The sequence below is a fragment of the Anopheles moucheti genome, chromosome 3 (genome assembly GCF_943734755.1).
Source record: "Anopheles moucheti chromosome 3, idAnoMoucSN_F20_07, whole genome shotgun sequence".
In the NCBI taxonomy this organism is placed as follows: Eukaryota; Metazoa; Arthropoda; class Insecta; order Diptera; family Culicidae; genus Anopheles; species Anopheles moucheti.
The window spans coordinates 81,085,094-81,101,698 of record NC_069141.1 but is presented as its reverse complement, the minus strand read 5'-3'; the positions used below and the strand labels follow the sequence as shown (position 1 = coordinate 81,101,698).

The window sequence follows — 16,605 nt, the reverse complement described above, 5'->3', positions numbered from 1 at the left end:
GCCACACAAAGAGTATTGAGAATTGGAAGGGGAAAAAAAGGTTTAAAAATCCTTATCGAATTAATATCTAAAAATAAAACCTCAACCACATCCGTCGTCTATAGGCTAACAGGGCGCGCGCGGCAACAGAACAATTCTGGCCTGTCGCACATACTTGCTGTTGCTGTGCTTCCACCTTCTCCAGATCAGAAATGGCACCGTGGATAGACAGCAACAGTTACGCAGAGACAGCAAATGTTGTTCGACAGCATGGGAAGGATATTGAAAGCGGAACACAATTAAAATAGAACAAGCTAGCTTCTTGCAATCCACTGGCTCTAGGTGTCGACAGCATTTGGTACATTACTTAACCAACAAAACAGTCAACTCCACAATGGCAGACAAAACGGAAAGTTAAGTTGATTAAAATGAAGAACTATTTTACGTTTTATCTCTTCGAACAAATAATAAACTTTCAGCTAGCGATAATGAACTGCCTGCTGCATCGAATGATTTCCCCCCTAGGGCAGTACAAAGTAATGTTTAATATTAAAATATATAAAAAAAAAAGATAAAAATTACAACTTATTGCGCCGTAAGCGTGATTCTAACACAATCCCCTCTGCGCAAACCCTATTTTAATTGCAATAGGTCTTTTACTCCTGGTTTAAGGGTTGCCGGAAGATATAAGCGCTTTTTTGCTTCTTCGTACCAAACCCAACTTCAAACATCGGTTTCTCCGTTCGATATTCCCACTCCCGTATACACGATGCACGCACGAGTTGTGAATAAAATGAGCTTTCCACCAATAGAGTTCATCATGCCTTTTATAGAGCTATTTCTAAAACTTATTCGACAAACCATTTAAAATGAATCCGCGTGTGTGTGTATGTATGTATGTTGCCGTGCACGATATTGTTGCGCAGTTTCCTAATAATGTTCGCTTAAATTTCAATGACCATCCTATCCATCTTATATATCAACTCAGTCACTTACACTAATACTAACAGCGTATGACCCTAGTATAATGCATCCTAAATAGCAGAACCCCCCATCGTTTACCTACCCTAACGAGGATAGTTCTTCTTCAACTGCTAGCAGTAAGATGTAGTTATGAGCATTGCTACCTCCTGCTTGGTAGTATTAGCTTTTTTCTCTCCTTCCATTCGCCCATGCCCTCCAGGTTCTTATGAAAATGTGTAAATTCTGTCGTTACATTGTCTTATTTGCCCTTATGAGAGACCGCCCACCGCACATGCTCCTTTCACCAGCATTTTCTTTCCCCCTTTTTCCTCTACTAATCTGTGGCTGATCCCCTTGTCGTCCCGCCACAACCGCACGTACGGATGATACCACACACTACCCTGTGTCTCATTCTGTCCAGGAGGACGACACCTTAGCTCTAGTAGGGACTGAACTTATTGCGTTCGCTTTTCTTACTGCTGTCACCGTTCATGCTGTTGTTGGTGTTGGGAGAGCGCATACGCGTGGTCTTGGGCCGATTAACACCGGTCGTCTGGATCGGTGCTACCGCGGCGGCCCCGCTGGACAGATTGCCGAGCAGATCGGTCAGGCTGCCGAGTGCCGACAGACTGCTCAGCGCATTGAGCGTGCCCGGTTTGGCCAGCAGCTGCGCCAACGGTATGGCGGTGGCCAGCGGGTTTGTGACCGCCGCAGCAGCAGCGGCCGCATTCGCACCGGTCGCGCCCGCACCGGCAACGCCCTGGTTGGCGGCCGCCGCTGCGGCTGCGGATGCCGCCGCGGTAAGCGTGGCTGCTGCCGATGGCGGTACGATGCCGGCCGTGGCCGGCTGTGCACCGGTCACTTGGGCCGTGGCCGCGGCAGCGGCACCTGCTTCGTCACCTAAATTCGCCTTCTGAAGCTCGACGCTGTGGGAGGATAAGGAGGAAGTTTGTTAGGTTTGAGAAGAGAGAGAGAGACAGAGAGAGAGAGAGAAAGAGTAGAAAAAGAAAAGTGTAAAGGATATTTAGAGGCAGCGGACGGACGGACGGACGGACGGACGGACGGACGGAAGGATCGTTTGGTAGATATATTGATAGAAACACAGAACAAAGATCTTTGAAACCAGGACAGCGGAGAATAAGTTGATTGATTAGAAGGATAATGGCGATTGGTTTGTGTTCCGGGAGAGGATGTTTGTGTTCTTGGTATAGACAAGACTACACCAATGTTGTAATGCACGATACGATCATTATCGGAAGGTTTAGTAATGGAGAGCATTGTGTTAAGGATGCGCAGTGCGTGTGCCCATCAAAGACACTGGGTAGCATCAGTATGATTAGCAAACGATGGTGAAGGAAAAGACGGCTGGTTTTCCAACATCGTCGGGATGATGATGGAAGGAATGGCCAGGGAACGCATGGCTCAGGATGGCACGCAAACAAGAATATTGATTCGAAGCTGTGCGAGAGGTATTGGAGCTTCTATTTCGCAGTAGATTTCCTGCAAGTTCGTAGTTCGTTTACAGTAAAAATCTTTGCCATATTATTATAACATGTTAGCATGTTTGAGGAGTAGCATACTAAAAAACATAAGTATGTTAAGAAGGTGAAATAGTTCCAAAAAGCATAGATGGAAGATTGTTAATCGTTTACTTGTGGTACGTGTAGCTCAATGCATTAGATCATACCACAGGTTCATGCTCGCTTGCAAATGGCCTAAGTTTAGGTTATTCTTTTTAACATGTGATTTAAAATAATGTTGATTTATATTTATTATTTTTAAATTATGAGTTCCACACAAATTAAATCTCTTCGTACCGCGAATGATTGTTCCTGAAAAAAGCAATTCGTTGGTGGCAATCATATGTTATATTATTAATGAGCTTCATAAAGCATCATTAAATCATCATAAGCTTGAAAAAACAGTACATATATAAATGAACATGGTAAATGCTGCATACAAGGAAACATATGAAAACCGAATAAATAAAATGGCCCATACACTTCTTCGCTTCTTCATTTCACGCCAGCAAAGAGTAAATAGAACCATTTTTTGTATTGGGTAATATCACGATTTTCAATTGCGGATATTAAAAAACCCACTCGAAGCTTTCGTGGAAAGATAAAAGAATCCATATGAAAACACCATTCACTATTAATTGCACTGCAATGTATGTATAGATTGAAACAAAAATACCATAAGTGTCAAAGTAAATACCCTTAAGTATAATGATTGGAAACCAATTTTGTAATATAAAAATGACTATTAAGGAAATGAAAAAGGCTTCATTAAATAAACATTTCACGAACACTAAATTCACGTTTTTTTTTTCATTGGAAATGCATTGAAAGAAGCAAACGCACATTTGTTATATCGTTTTGCTTCAGAGTTTAAATGTATATGATTTATAATAACTGGAAGCTGGAATGTTAAATGGGACTGTACACTGAACAAGAACTAAAACAAACAAACAAACATTCCAAAGACAATAAATGAGGACGAAAATGCATTTTGTTACCAAAAATTCATTGTTAATGTTATATATTTAACGAACAAATGTATGCAGACATTTACAGACAAATGCTTGTTACTTGTACAAATCAACACAATGGTTGAGTTCATTCCGACACATAAAGCGAAACTTTCATAGCGATAAGTTTCAATTGTCGGTTTCGGTAAACAATCACATTAAAGAAGCACCTCCACCAAATGTTTGATACTTGACCATCTCCATGCGTATGCAATAGAGTATGGAAGTCGGTATTTAATATCTTATTAGTGGTGTTAATAGTAATGATCGGTAATGGCGGAATGAGATGGATTTCATGATTTCGGTTTGATTCTTTTTTTTACGTTATCGTGGAAGAAAGGAAAGACTCGATCCGGGATATTGCGTCGGGATGGTGAACTTGTATACTTGGTTGTTTTGGTGGATTGGACAGAAGTGTTCTCTCTCGCTTCGTAAGCCGGAAACGCCGGGATTTGTTTAAGGGAACTTCAACACACCATGGAGAAGGATTGACACAGTTCAGCAGCAGCTCGGGATATGGGGTAAATGTGCATAAACCAAAACAAAACAAAAAATAAAACCTTACGGTCACACACAGTATTAGTGCCAGTACATCGGGCAGACAAGGTAGTGGAATGAACCACACAATCGTTACACATGGATCACGAAGACTATACGGACGGACAGAAAGGGAAGATAAGGTGGTACGTACTGAAAAGGATTTATTCATCTCGCAGAGAACGCTGGTGCTCTTGGGTGCGCGATTGATGTTGAGATATAGCAAATGAAATGGATATTGCTTTCGGAGGTAGAACAGGAATTTCGGGAAAATAAATAATTAGTGGAGTGTAACACGCGTGTGGAGTTAGCAGGGTTGGTGTAGTTGTGAGATGAAGAAAGTCGTCGTACGTCGTCTTTACGTTCAAACGGGCGGGGAAGAAACGGGATATATTATCTGGAACTGGGGGGGTGTACGACTATTATTCCTATGCAACATACACAAAAAAAAAGAAAGATATCAGCAACAACAGAGCGAACAAAGAAAGAGAGAATAAAAAAGAAATGCCCCGTGTATATAACAAAATGAATGATCCCAAACATCAAAGGATCACCTTCATCGATATTGAGTAATTGCGTTTTCAAAAGCAAGCGAGCGAAATCCTTGATCGTCGAGAGTAGAACCCGTGTGGACAACTTAAAATTATTATGTTCATAAAACTAGGACGGTGGTAAGAAACTGAACGACACTGAAAGTAGTGGAGGACAGAGAGAGAGAGAGAGTGGGACAATCGACAGAGAAACAAAGTTAGCAACAAGGCACAGAGGAGCACACGCGGTGACAATGATCGAAGGGAGTTTCTCCGTCTTCGGGTCCGCGTGTACTGTTGGCGGAAACCGCTACTTAACAGCACACACACAGTATCCCTCCAAAATACGAAACAACCTCTCGCCGGATACGTCGATCGGTAGTGACGGTAGTAATATTAGATAGAAAAGACCTAAGTATATTGAAAACAGTGGCATAATCGATCACCTACCTCATGTTGATCAGATACTGCGCCAGTGCGACCGAGTCCGGGTTGCCGGTGATGGTGATCGTTCGGTCTGTGTTGCCGCTGTCGCGCTCCTCACAGTTGGAAATGCGTATCATGGCGCCGGAAATCTGGCGGATCTCTGCAATCTTGGTGCCACCCTTACCGATAATGCAACCTATCAGGTCGTTTGGCACGGTCATTTCGTGTGATTGGGACTGAACTGGAGCTACGTTGCGGTTGTTGTTGGTTCGCAGTTGAGAACCGGCCAAAGCGGCGAGAGCTGCGTGGGATATAAATTGAAAGGCATTAGCTTTAGTACAATAGCAATACGGCACCGGGTCCGGGGGGGCCGTTCCTCGCGGAAAATCTTAGAACATGCGGCAGTTCATCAAAGAAAAACACCTTACGGCGGTTTTTGTATTCACAACAGGCGAATATGTTAATACTTACCAGTTGGGTTAAGTCCACCGGTGTTGGAGGGAATCGCACCAGCTAATCCAAGTGCTGCTAGACCCGCAAGCGGATTTTTAGCGATTCCCGAAACCTAGAATTAAAGCGTAGAGTGATCCAAGAATGGTTAATTGTTGTTTCAGGGCGTTCGAATTGCAAGAGAATGTTTAATTGTATGTTTAAGATTACTTTCATAGATCTACTTTGTGCAAAGTTGGTTATTCCTGTTCGAGTACAGTATGTTATTCAGAAGTTTCGCATATACTCTCTATTAAGTGTACGCTGAACTAACAACCAACACCATACAATCATCATCAGAACACATCTCTGCCATTTTCCAAACATTCAATCATAAACTTAGACATCGGATACCACACTACTGAAGCTATCCGTGTTAATAACATTTAACAACCATACAATAACAATACAACACTACCACTTTTTTGGGAGCAATTTATGTGGCAAAATGAACTGAGGAAGATAGTGCAGTTTGTTAAAACAATACTCCTGTGTCGGTGTCAATACGTCGGTGTATTTTTTGTGAAAAATGAACTCAATAATGCAAAGGATGTGTGGAACTTTAAGTATCAAATATTTTAACACAATTTATTCGCTTTCGAATAGTTTCGATTGAAAATATATAAAAAAAAATTAAACAAAAATTATAATCTGTAGTATTTTCAATGTCATCAAGACATACATTGAAGAATTAAATAATATAGGCTATTATTAGTAGACATTTAGCAGTAAAAAAAAGTGTTACTACAATGATAATCTCAAAATGAAGATGAATATGGCTAGCCAATAGCAGTCAATATGGTCTAACAACATTTAAACGTATATACAAATATGTTAATACATAGAATTCTAATTTACATACAATGTTAAACATGAACGTATGAAGTTATTGCTACATTACTAAAAAGGACACAATATACAAAGGAGCACATAACGATGAGCTTTCGAGCTGGAACCATAACGGATCGTTGATTCTTAAGAGGGGATTAATGAGTTCGATTGTTTCGCTATACGGATTAGTTGGTTGTCGATGGACTTAAGGGGCAATACAAAAGTAAAGCTTTAGGGGGGCGGTGGAGCGGAGAACAAATCTTGATTTGCTGGGGTTCAGGGGGAACACTACACAGCTAAATCTAAATCTAGGTGACTAGAAAATGTTAATATTACAACCTTTGCTAGGCAACATAAACTGTCTAAGCAAATGCATTCTGCTCTGCGCTACCCGGGAACAAGGGAGCCGTAATACGACGGAAGGGTCACACGTTCATATTAATCGGAGCTCACTGTCGGATTTTAGAGAGTACAGTGCAACAACGTATCTACACATATGGCGGGGCGGGTATGATTAACGGGGGGAGAGGACACATTCGCAAAGCGAAGGAACGGTTGCCAGTATTATGCTGCCCAGTAGAATTACAGGGAATCGGAAGGGGGTTGATTGTATCAGATGTTACACAAAAGCCACCGACGACTGACTGTTAGGTACTGGAAAGTTGAAGACACGTCGTCGTTGTGTTACCGTGGGATCATTCTGCTGGACAAAATGGTCGGTGGTAAAAGTGACAGAAATAGGGGGGCGAGGGTGGCAAATGGGGGGGGTTGTTGGTTGGTGGTTTTACCGGGTTGGTGTGAGAGGATTTTGCTTGGATGATGTTTTGGATTGTAGAGTAAGTTACTGCCAGGCAAAATCAGCACCAATCAAAAACGATTAAACTCACATCAGGTATCGGTTGTAGATGATGTGGAGGTATCGCTCCCTGTAGATGTGTTCCTTTTAGTAATGGATCGGCTAAACCGGAGATGCCCGCATGCAAGCCACCGGTAATGGCTAGTGGATATACTGTGCAGGTCTAAACGAACGATTTATGAGATAGTTATGTAGATAGAGAGATAGATAGAGAAAGAGAGTGAGAGATACAAAAACAGATAGAAAGACATAGTGTGCGCGCAAATGTTCTGGGATGAAGTAGTAGTAAGAGTAGTAGCAGTAGTAGTAATAGTAGTAGTAGTAATTTGCAGTGGTTATAACTTTCATTTATCGTTCCGTTTGCTCGAGTGGTTACAATCACAAATTGCAGAAAGAAATCAAAACATCAACAACATGACGCAAAACGATAGCGATGATCGATCGGTTTTTCCGTTGAGAAGGAAAGTTAACACATCCATAAGGCAACATTTGAAATGAACAAAAAAAAAACACGAAAGAAGATGCAAAAAAGTGCAACGGTTGATTGGAGAATGTGTGGAAAAAAGGAGAGAAAACAACGCATAAAACCAGATAGAGATATAGCAAAACAAAAATATGGCAATTGGCACTATGTTACTGAGTGAAGATAAAGCATTCCTAAAAGAGTAGCCCTCGGGGATTAGCAACGCAATTTTAATTACTCTTCAGATAATCAACAGTGGGGGGGGGATCGATTCTGGCGCAATATATGTTCTAAAATAAATCTCAATGTAAAATTTAGCATAAACAAGTAAAACAGTACACCACAGCAGAGACAACGTACGGAGGGGGGAAGTGTGTATGTAAAACAACAGAACACAACGAGGGCAACACAAGGTTTGTTGTTCATCGCACATGTATAGCAGAAGGCTGCGGTGGCGCCCTTGAGCAATACACTAATTGTTACAATAATTGTAGGTGGTATTACAACCCGGAAAGCAGGTTTAGCGGCAGCGTAGTTTAATATCAAATGGTGACAAACAGCAACAGTCAAAAAAGAAACAATAAAAAGGCGACACTAAATGACAATCTCGTCTTAGGTACAGTTAGACAATACGATAATAATATATCTAAAATAAGTTGCTCCACTCCGTTTGGTAGAGCAGACACAACAGGGCAGTGATTCCGGAATAGAAAGATCGAACAACGAGAGCACTTTTCGTTGCAAAAACAGAGATGGAAGGAGATTGTTCTACGAAAAATAAATAAAAAAACGAACAATAGTAAATCATTCACTTAAAGCAGCATACATACCTCCTGTGCCGGGACGGCGTAGTTACCCTGAATGGTGTACGCCTGACCATTAGCCACTATTACCGGCCCATTCACCTGTGGCTTTGGCCGGTACGGAATTGTGGCACCCTTCGGTGGTGACTGAAAGGAAAAACGAGGAAGGAGAAATTAGAAATGGTGGTTTAGGGACATGTGCATTCTCTATTGTCGTACGTCCAATGTGCACAGGGGTGGCTCGTACGGCGCGCATGGTGTTACAATAAAATTAGATGAATAGAATTCCGATTGAGCTTGCTCTTCTCCGCCCTTATATTAGGCTCGCCACATTCATTAGATGCCGACACATCGATATGTGCTGTGGGTCGCATTTCTATTGTTTGTTTTCCATGTGGGTTACAACTTCGTACTTCGTTGTAGATTTGATGTGACGTCTCGTTTGAGTTACAGGCGAATTGAAGCTGTGGTGATTATGCGAAGATATTACTTGGAAATGTTCAGGTTGATAATGTTTAGATAGTTAGATTGAATGGTTTTCGAAACCAAGCTGATCAAAGATACGGAAAATAGTAAAAATTAAACCTGTTCAGCCTCAAAAAGATGTCGTAACGAATATCCCAACACACATAAATTATATATTACTGCCCAGAGTGGACAGAACGCATCGTGCAATGTTAATTAATAATGGACATCGTTACCAAATTCACTAATCCGCATATTACTTCCATACTTTTCGCGTATCAAGAGCGCCAATCAAGCACTAATAATGTTCGCATCTGTGACTGTCGATGATATATGACAGCAGCAAACCGAATCGACAGGTTCTCGATTTGATTCATACCGCTTCTTCATAGGGCGAACGAAATTCTTCCAATCGGAGGCCCAACTAGACCCACCAGGACACCAAGGTAGCAATTTCAAATTACAGTCCATATGCTGGAGAGCTACCGGGTAAAAAGTTAGTGATTAATTATTCACCAGTTTCATTAGGCATTAGGGTCCCCTTCCACGTTTGTGGGTGACACACGCAGTGCACCGAGGATCGATTTCCGTACACACACACCCGGGAATGTAAAGGGTCTGTGCGCCTCCGCCAATCTAAACCACCCAGTGGTCGTAAAATGTGTCCTGCGATTTTTCCTCCCATTAATTAACGTCGTTTTTGCACCTTTCCGCACGTCACTATGCGTTGCCCCGGGAACTACTGCTAGCCAAAACTAGACCACACCGCGTGAAGGACCAACCCGAGCTTGCAGCATTCGGTCGGCATTTGATGTTGTGCAGCTCTCACAACCAGGTGGTGGGTCGGTCGGGGTTTATATGTTAGTTACGTCAAAATTTTTGGCAACTGGCAAGTACTGGACGGAGGGTGTAGGCCACGAGACAAACATACTGATGGTGGTGCCAGAGAGCTGTGATTCGAACGCTGCCAGGCTAACAAAAGCTGTTACCCGGTGGCCACGGTAACGTTAATAGTGGCCACGTGGATAGAAGAAGGTAGAGTGCAAAATTTAATTATGACATTTTTTATTCGGTGCTTCAATCCCTTCTGGATCACCTTCGAACGGAACGACGAAGCGCAGAGAGTGTCGGGAAACACAGCTGAACGAATATGTGTAACAGCTGCAAACCACATTAAAGGTCACATAACACCCTTTTTTGGACAAGCCGCTGCTCCCGGGTTATGGATGGGGTCAAAATGTGGTCAAAAGCTTTCTAATCTGCAAATTGAAATATTTCACTGCGCCTAAATTCCATCACAAAGCCCACCCACCCACTGCGTCCCCCTCGGGAGACATTCGACCAACCAGGTACGCAAAGGGACGAAATGAACGAGTTTTCCCGCTTGGTTTATTAATAAGCCAGCGCCGGCCGGCCGCTCGCTCACATAAAAATATGTTTCCGCTTTTATTTATTTTTTTTGTTCGCCTTTCCAAACCGGGGCCGTAATGCTCCATATTGTGGTAAACAATTCAACAAGGCGACACCTGTAATATGTGAATAATTTACGAAATGTGCGGTTTGTCCACCCGGAGGGTTCACCGATACGCGTATTCATTTGCCATAACACACACACACACACACAGTGTAAATGACGCTGCTTGAGTAGGGAAATGCCAAGCGCCAAATATGCCACCGGCAGCGGGTGGTATTATCGGTTTAGTTTGTGGTGCAATGAATTATCAGTCAAATTACACCTGTTTGGCAGATTTCACATTTCCAGCACGGAAGCGCGCGGAAAATATCACACACATCAAATGTCGTTTGATCTTACGCAGGGGGGGATTTTGTTTTGTTTGATCTCATTGGTGCGCTATGCTGCATTATTTGTCAACACTTTATAGATTTCAATCTAATCTTTTGTCCTCGGATTGATTACGGTTGACAGAGGAGGAGGTGTAGTCTGGTTATTTGGAATATTAATTCTCCATTCTCGTGCATGAAAAACAGCATTCCATCGATCAGTCCACAAATTCCCTAATTAATATTATAATTTATCTGATAAATCATGTTGGATGCAATTAATTTGCTGTACAGTAATGATACATATTGAAAGTAATCACCGTACAAAAACAAAATATAAAACCAGATGGTGTGTAATAGTTCTCGCATCGGAAATGATTGGAATTACATATCCGGGGGATTAATTTCGCTCACAAATTTGAAATAAAACTTTCCCTCCCCCCCTTCACGGAAACTGAATTCACGGACAGACCCCGGAAGCTTTAAAAATCCCTAAATCCCATTTGTTATTATAACTTCATAATCAGCTAGTGGCAGTGAAAAGGTATAATTAACGATGCTTCTTTTCATTTTGCACGCTGCCGGTAATTGCCAGGTGGCAATAGGAAGGAGAACCACTCAAACGGGCTGTGTTACAAACGAGCCAAGAATAGGAACTTCGTCTATCAAATATTTTTGGGGGTGAGAGATGTACGGGTCGAGACCGTGAGAGAGATACGGAAAGGGAGGACAGAGTGGTTCCACATTTTTATCAGTTGCTCTACATACACCACCCACAAGCTGAACAAACTACGATCCAGACTGGCGAACATGGTAAGAAAATAACCATTAGTTTTTAATGGAAAGTGAGTTCGGTTCGTGGCTCTTCTAGAGGAAAATCCCAACAAAACAAACAACCAAACAAAAAAAAGGCACATTGTTGTCCACAGCCCGCGTGGTGTGATGCCAAAAAACCATCACGAAAATCCATCGTTACATTATTAATTATCTTCTCCACGGACAAATAAGGCTCGGGAGAGTGGAAGCGATTTCTATTCCGCTTACACGCAAAAGATCATTGAAAAGTTTTCCTTGCAAAGCGTTTCATGCAGCTTGCGCTGATGTGGCGGCAAAAGAGCTACTACGGAGAAAGGGCAGCCAGCTGAGGGGGGTATTCGTATAGCTCAGCATCATCCCAGTAGAATTCCGAATAATCGTACCGCACCATTCGAAATTACTTCATTAAATAAATTGCGAGTTAACACTAAGCGGATTATTTCTTTCCCATTCGCTTACAAACACACACACACACACCACCCGGGTACTTCTCATCCGCAATCGTTTTCTTCCCCAGCAAAGCCGGCAGCAGCAGTTTCTTCTGCTCGCTTTCGGGAAAATAAAGTAGTAAACCACTACACACCACTACGCGGACGCCCAGGACGATGATGATGATGGAAGTGTCTATCCAGGAAATTTCAAATGAAACCAAGCAGAAACGAACAGACGAGCGCGCGGCATACGGCTAAAAACGTTCAAGTGATAAGCACGGCAGAGAGACGATTGTGTGCCGGAAAACCAACTCGCCAAAATATAGCTGCTGGCTACCGACCACCACGGGATCGGGCGAGAAGGGGGAAAAAGCGGTGAAAATATCCACGGTAAAATAATTTCTATCACATTCGCAGTTCATTTTTCGACCACTTTTGCTCGTTTGCTCGGTTTTAGTCGTTTGCACAATTCATTCCACTTGCAAAAAGTCTCCTCTTCACTCCTCCTCCTTCTCCTACCAAGGTGTAGAGGAGCCCGGGAGTTTTGCGGATCTGCCTGCAATACCATTTCAAGCAAAATCCCGCCACATTTCTTCACACAGCGGTAAAGTTGCCAGCCAAGAAAATTGTACAGTCATTTATATTATCATCCAAACGAAACGAAAAGATCATGGCATCTTCAGTTGACAGTGGCCCGCCGCCGCCGCAGTGTGTAAATGGCGGGGAGCGCCGGTGGGAACGGATTTGCGATTTTAACGGTATTTTTGTGTAACAAAGGTTTGGAAGGTGAGAATGCTCCAAGTCTTTCAATGTGAGCTGTAAGTTTGTGGCTTTCGAGTTGCCAATTCTGGTTTCTGTTGTTTTATTTTAAGCTTTCGAACTTTGGAGAGAGTGTTTACTGTTTAAAGATTGTTTATTCGACGATTGTCGATATGAATTTGCTTGTGGAACATAACATTTATTTAAACTGTTTGCTTATTGCTAGAGACTCGTTGCACAATTTAGCTCGCTGATAGTTTAACAGTTTGAATTCGTTCATTTAACTTTAGGTTCGCTATCACGAAAGTACAATAGAATCTAAATTAAACGTAACATCCAAGAGCGGAAGTGAACCTTTTCATCACAACCGTGTCTACAATAGCATAGTGCGCGGCCACGCATATCCATTTGCAATCCTGCCGTGAAAGAACGATGCGTGTCCCGAAATAATGGTCATGAATTCGGCCCGTGACACGACGCATTGCACGCATACCGTGCGCGCATTTGCATCCGTACACACCGCCGGGGATAGATTAATCATCGTGAAAGTAGTTCGTAGGATGACAGCGCAACACAACACCGGCGCGCAAGAGTGCCGAGCAGCAGAGCAAGTGCCCTTTTGCAAGGAAAATTTATTGTTGTCGTTCGGCATGGATATGTGCATTCGCACGCCGGGGACTATCAAAAGATGGACGACGACGGCGAGTCGACATTATGCCGGTTGGGCAATGCAAAAGATCACAGCGCGCCATTAGTCGCGGTTGCAAATGTCGCTAGTAGTAGTAGTGCGAGGGGAGACCTCTAATTAGAGGCTCTAAATTGGCCATACCACACGAAAATACAAAGGGGCACAAATTTGTTGAATGCCATTAGTTCTGAACAAGATAAAAGATATGATTGCCAACAAGCGCAGTATTATTTGAAACATTAGTTTTGTCGTTAATTTAACAGCAAATTTTGAATAAATATGTAAACAATTGAATAATTTAAGATAGCAAATTCTCTTTAAAGAATAAAACCCAGCATCAAAAGTAATCAACTCTTTTTCAAATAGCTATAAAAGTAGAGGTCCCCGAGGAGACAGACCACGGAAATTCTCTTATTTTCACGTTTGTCGAAGTCGCTTATCCTTGACAATTATTGAGTTGACTTCACGAAATTTTCCTTAAAGCATTTTGAAATGAAATCATTACATTAAAATTCAAAATCTAAACTAAAAGCTACTCACCTCCAGCATGACACAGCATATGTGATAGATGCATTGCGTAATGGCTTCAGCGGAACCGCTCAGCGTAACGGCTCGTTCCGTTGAGTTTGGCAACATTTCGCTTGCAACCTGTATCGAGCAGCCGGTGATTTCACGAATTTCTTTGATTTTAGAACCACCTTTTCCTGTAAAAAAAAAAACAAAATTGATTTGCTGTAAATAAATTGCTCTACTTCGCACTAAACCTTCGGAAACTTACCGATCAAAGAGCCACACTGACTAGCTGGTACAATCAGACGAATTGGAATTTGTGGTTTGCCCTGTGTATTCGTATTGTCTTGAAACTGGGAACACCACTATTAAGAAAAAAGCGGAAGAAACGAAATAATGAAATTAAATTCATTACACTCTGCAGGTTTCGCCAAAAGTGAACTATTATGTTCAACATAATTTAACGTCAGCAAGCGTACCTCTTCGAACTTCTTCGTGATTAGTGTAAAGGCTTTGTAGATCGCACTTCTCGATCCGGACACCGTCACGATTCGTTCCGGGCACGAGCAGTCTGATATGTTGATTTTTGCGCCGGACTGTGGATGATACCGGTAAAAGCGAAAGAATAATGATAAAAAATTAGAAAACTTTATTTAATTATGAACACTTAAAGTGCCGGGGTGGTGTTCTGTGTGGGTGTGGGGGAAGAAGAAGTGTCCTGCTGGCCAGCTCATCGAACAAGCCGAAAACGCTTCAAGCGCCTTTATTACTCATGAGCACGAGCAGGAAACGAACGAACGAGACAAGGCATGCGCCACCATGCGCCTCCAGCATCGAGAAGAGTGGAACAACAAACTCTAAACAGCATTTCGGAACGACAAAACTTTATGATTTGGCGATTTTGGGATGGGACACACAGGAAACGACAATGTAGTAGTAGTAGTACTCTCCTAGTGGTCGTTTTGGTACACAAAAAAAGCAGTGAAAAACACCACGAAACAAGCTTCCCCTAAACCGAAAGTAGCACGATTGGATGAGAGCAACACGAAAATAAAAAGTAAAACCCTAAACGACCAGCAGAGGTCGAAAATATCCAGCAGCAAATCACATGCTTGAGCATAAAAAGGCCAAAAGTTTTCTTCGCTTCCATTTGTGAGCGCGGGGGGGGCTCTCTCCCTACTCCCGGAAGCGGACGCGGATGTTTATATTCCGGTGAAAAGTTCATGGCCAGAAGCGCTCCCCTCCCCCCCTCCTCTACTGCCCCCCTTTGCCAAAAACTTCGTGTCGCTTTCACTCTCATTGTGTTCTGCTCCTTCATTCCGGCCATCATCAAGCCGCCGTACACTGTGTGTTGACGCGTAATTTTTAAAAGATTTCCGCTTTAATTCAAGCGCCGTTTATTTGACGGTTGTGCTAAGCCGATGAAATGATTGTTTGGCCATCTTTACGTCCCGATAGTATATTTAACCTCCACCAAAGATATTAAGGTTATGAACAGAGTTTCGCCATCCGACAAGATTGTCAGGACGGTAACCGATTTGGTTATACGTTTTATTCAGGCCTTTTGTCAATAAATTCTTAGCTTAAATTGATAATAACTGCTATTTACGGTAAAATAACAATTTATAATAATAATACTAAACTTAAATTTTACAATCACACGCAATAACGTAATAACGTCCAATAACGTTTGCACGTTCATCTATCAAAAGGACGTATAGGAATGACGTCATTTCCGGACGTGTTTGACGTGGAACGACAAAAAAGCGCGGCCTATGCGATCACTGCACGTCTAGCGAACATTATCAACATCGTTCACCAGAGCACAGCCCACACTCAACGAAGGTGAGTAAGTGTACGTGAACAAACAAACATGTTGGTTTTTGGTATGAGATTTTAATAATACTTTCCTCACCGTAGTTTGTGTGGTGCAAAGGAAAATGGAGCCGTATCAATGCACGGCACACATATTGAACGAAGGAGAGATAAAAAAAAACGGAATTTGGTCTGGAATTTCGATAATGGGATTATTTCATTTTCCCTTTCAATGGGAAAACTAACTACGGGAACTAGGTTTTTTTTCGCTTTCTTTTTGCTCCCATAGAATGAATCCATATTAGCGTTTCCTTCGCTATGCTCGCAGCAAAATGGCACAGGATACCGAAATAGATACCTATATGCCGCCGGAATACCGGCCAGGTTTCCGGCCCTCTATTCGGGTTTCGCGTAAAGCATTAACGCATATCGCATTCCACAATTGGTACTGTCGCCCCGCGGATTTTGATTGTGCCTTTCCCCGCGTCAGACGTTTGTGTTTTCCACATATTCCAGAGCGTATTGTCGCGCTTGCCGCGACTCCAATAACATTTTGTCTGCTTCCGAGCATCTACTCAGTGCACCAGTATTCGCTACAAAAGAACAAGATGATTGCAAATGAGCTTAACTATCGTTTGGTGTAACCATTCTGAAGTATCTGCTTCTTCTGTTTCGTTTCGTTTGACCTCCTGGTTTCTGGGAGGGTTGTACAGGACAACAGAGTTGCCTTACCTTACCTTCACCCCCATGACATTACTACGGCGAGGACACAAAAGAAGGAAACAAGAGCCCTACAATTGGGTTCTCCATTTCGAAGCATCCTCCTCGTCGTCGTCGTCGTCGTAGTCGTCGTTGCGCAAGCAAGACATCCCGAACATCGTGCTACCAGTAATGATACCCATTTAACGATAGCTGACAGCAGGAACAAAATT

The 16,605-nt window shown here is 42.5% G+C and overlaps 1 protein-coding gene across 6 annotated transcripts in view; it reads right to left on the bottom strand.

The window, feature by feature from the left end:
• Positions 1-16,605, bottom strand: part of LOC128305494 (poly(rC)-binding protein 3) — a 63,165-nt gene that overhangs the window by 9,540 nt on the left and 37,020 nt on the right. For 3 of the 6 annotated variants that reach the window (XR_008287462.1, XM_053042966.1, XM_053042968.1), the window contains exons 4-9: positions 14,338-14,454; positions 14,127-14,223; positions 13,889-14,052; positions 8,435-8,554; positions 5,437-5,530; positions 4,990-5,266 (exon numbers count right to left, since the gene is read on the bottom strand). Coding sequence is in view for 5 of the 6 variants with exons in the window: in XM_053042966.1 (XP_052898926.1) it covers positions 4,990-5,266; positions 5,437-5,530; positions 8,435-8,554; positions 13,889-14,052; positions 14,127-14,223; positions 14,338-14,454 (869 nt within the window). In the remaining variant the exon portion in view is untranslated. Of the gene's footprint in view, positions 1-616; positions 1,869-4,989; positions 5,342-5,436; positions 5,531-7,172; positions 7,305-8,434; positions 8,555-13,888; positions 14,053-14,126; positions 14,224-14,337; positions 14,455-16,605 lie in introns of those variants that run through there. The other 3 variants (XM_053042967.1, XM_053042963.1, XM_053042965.1) reach the window with 3 other exon arrangements.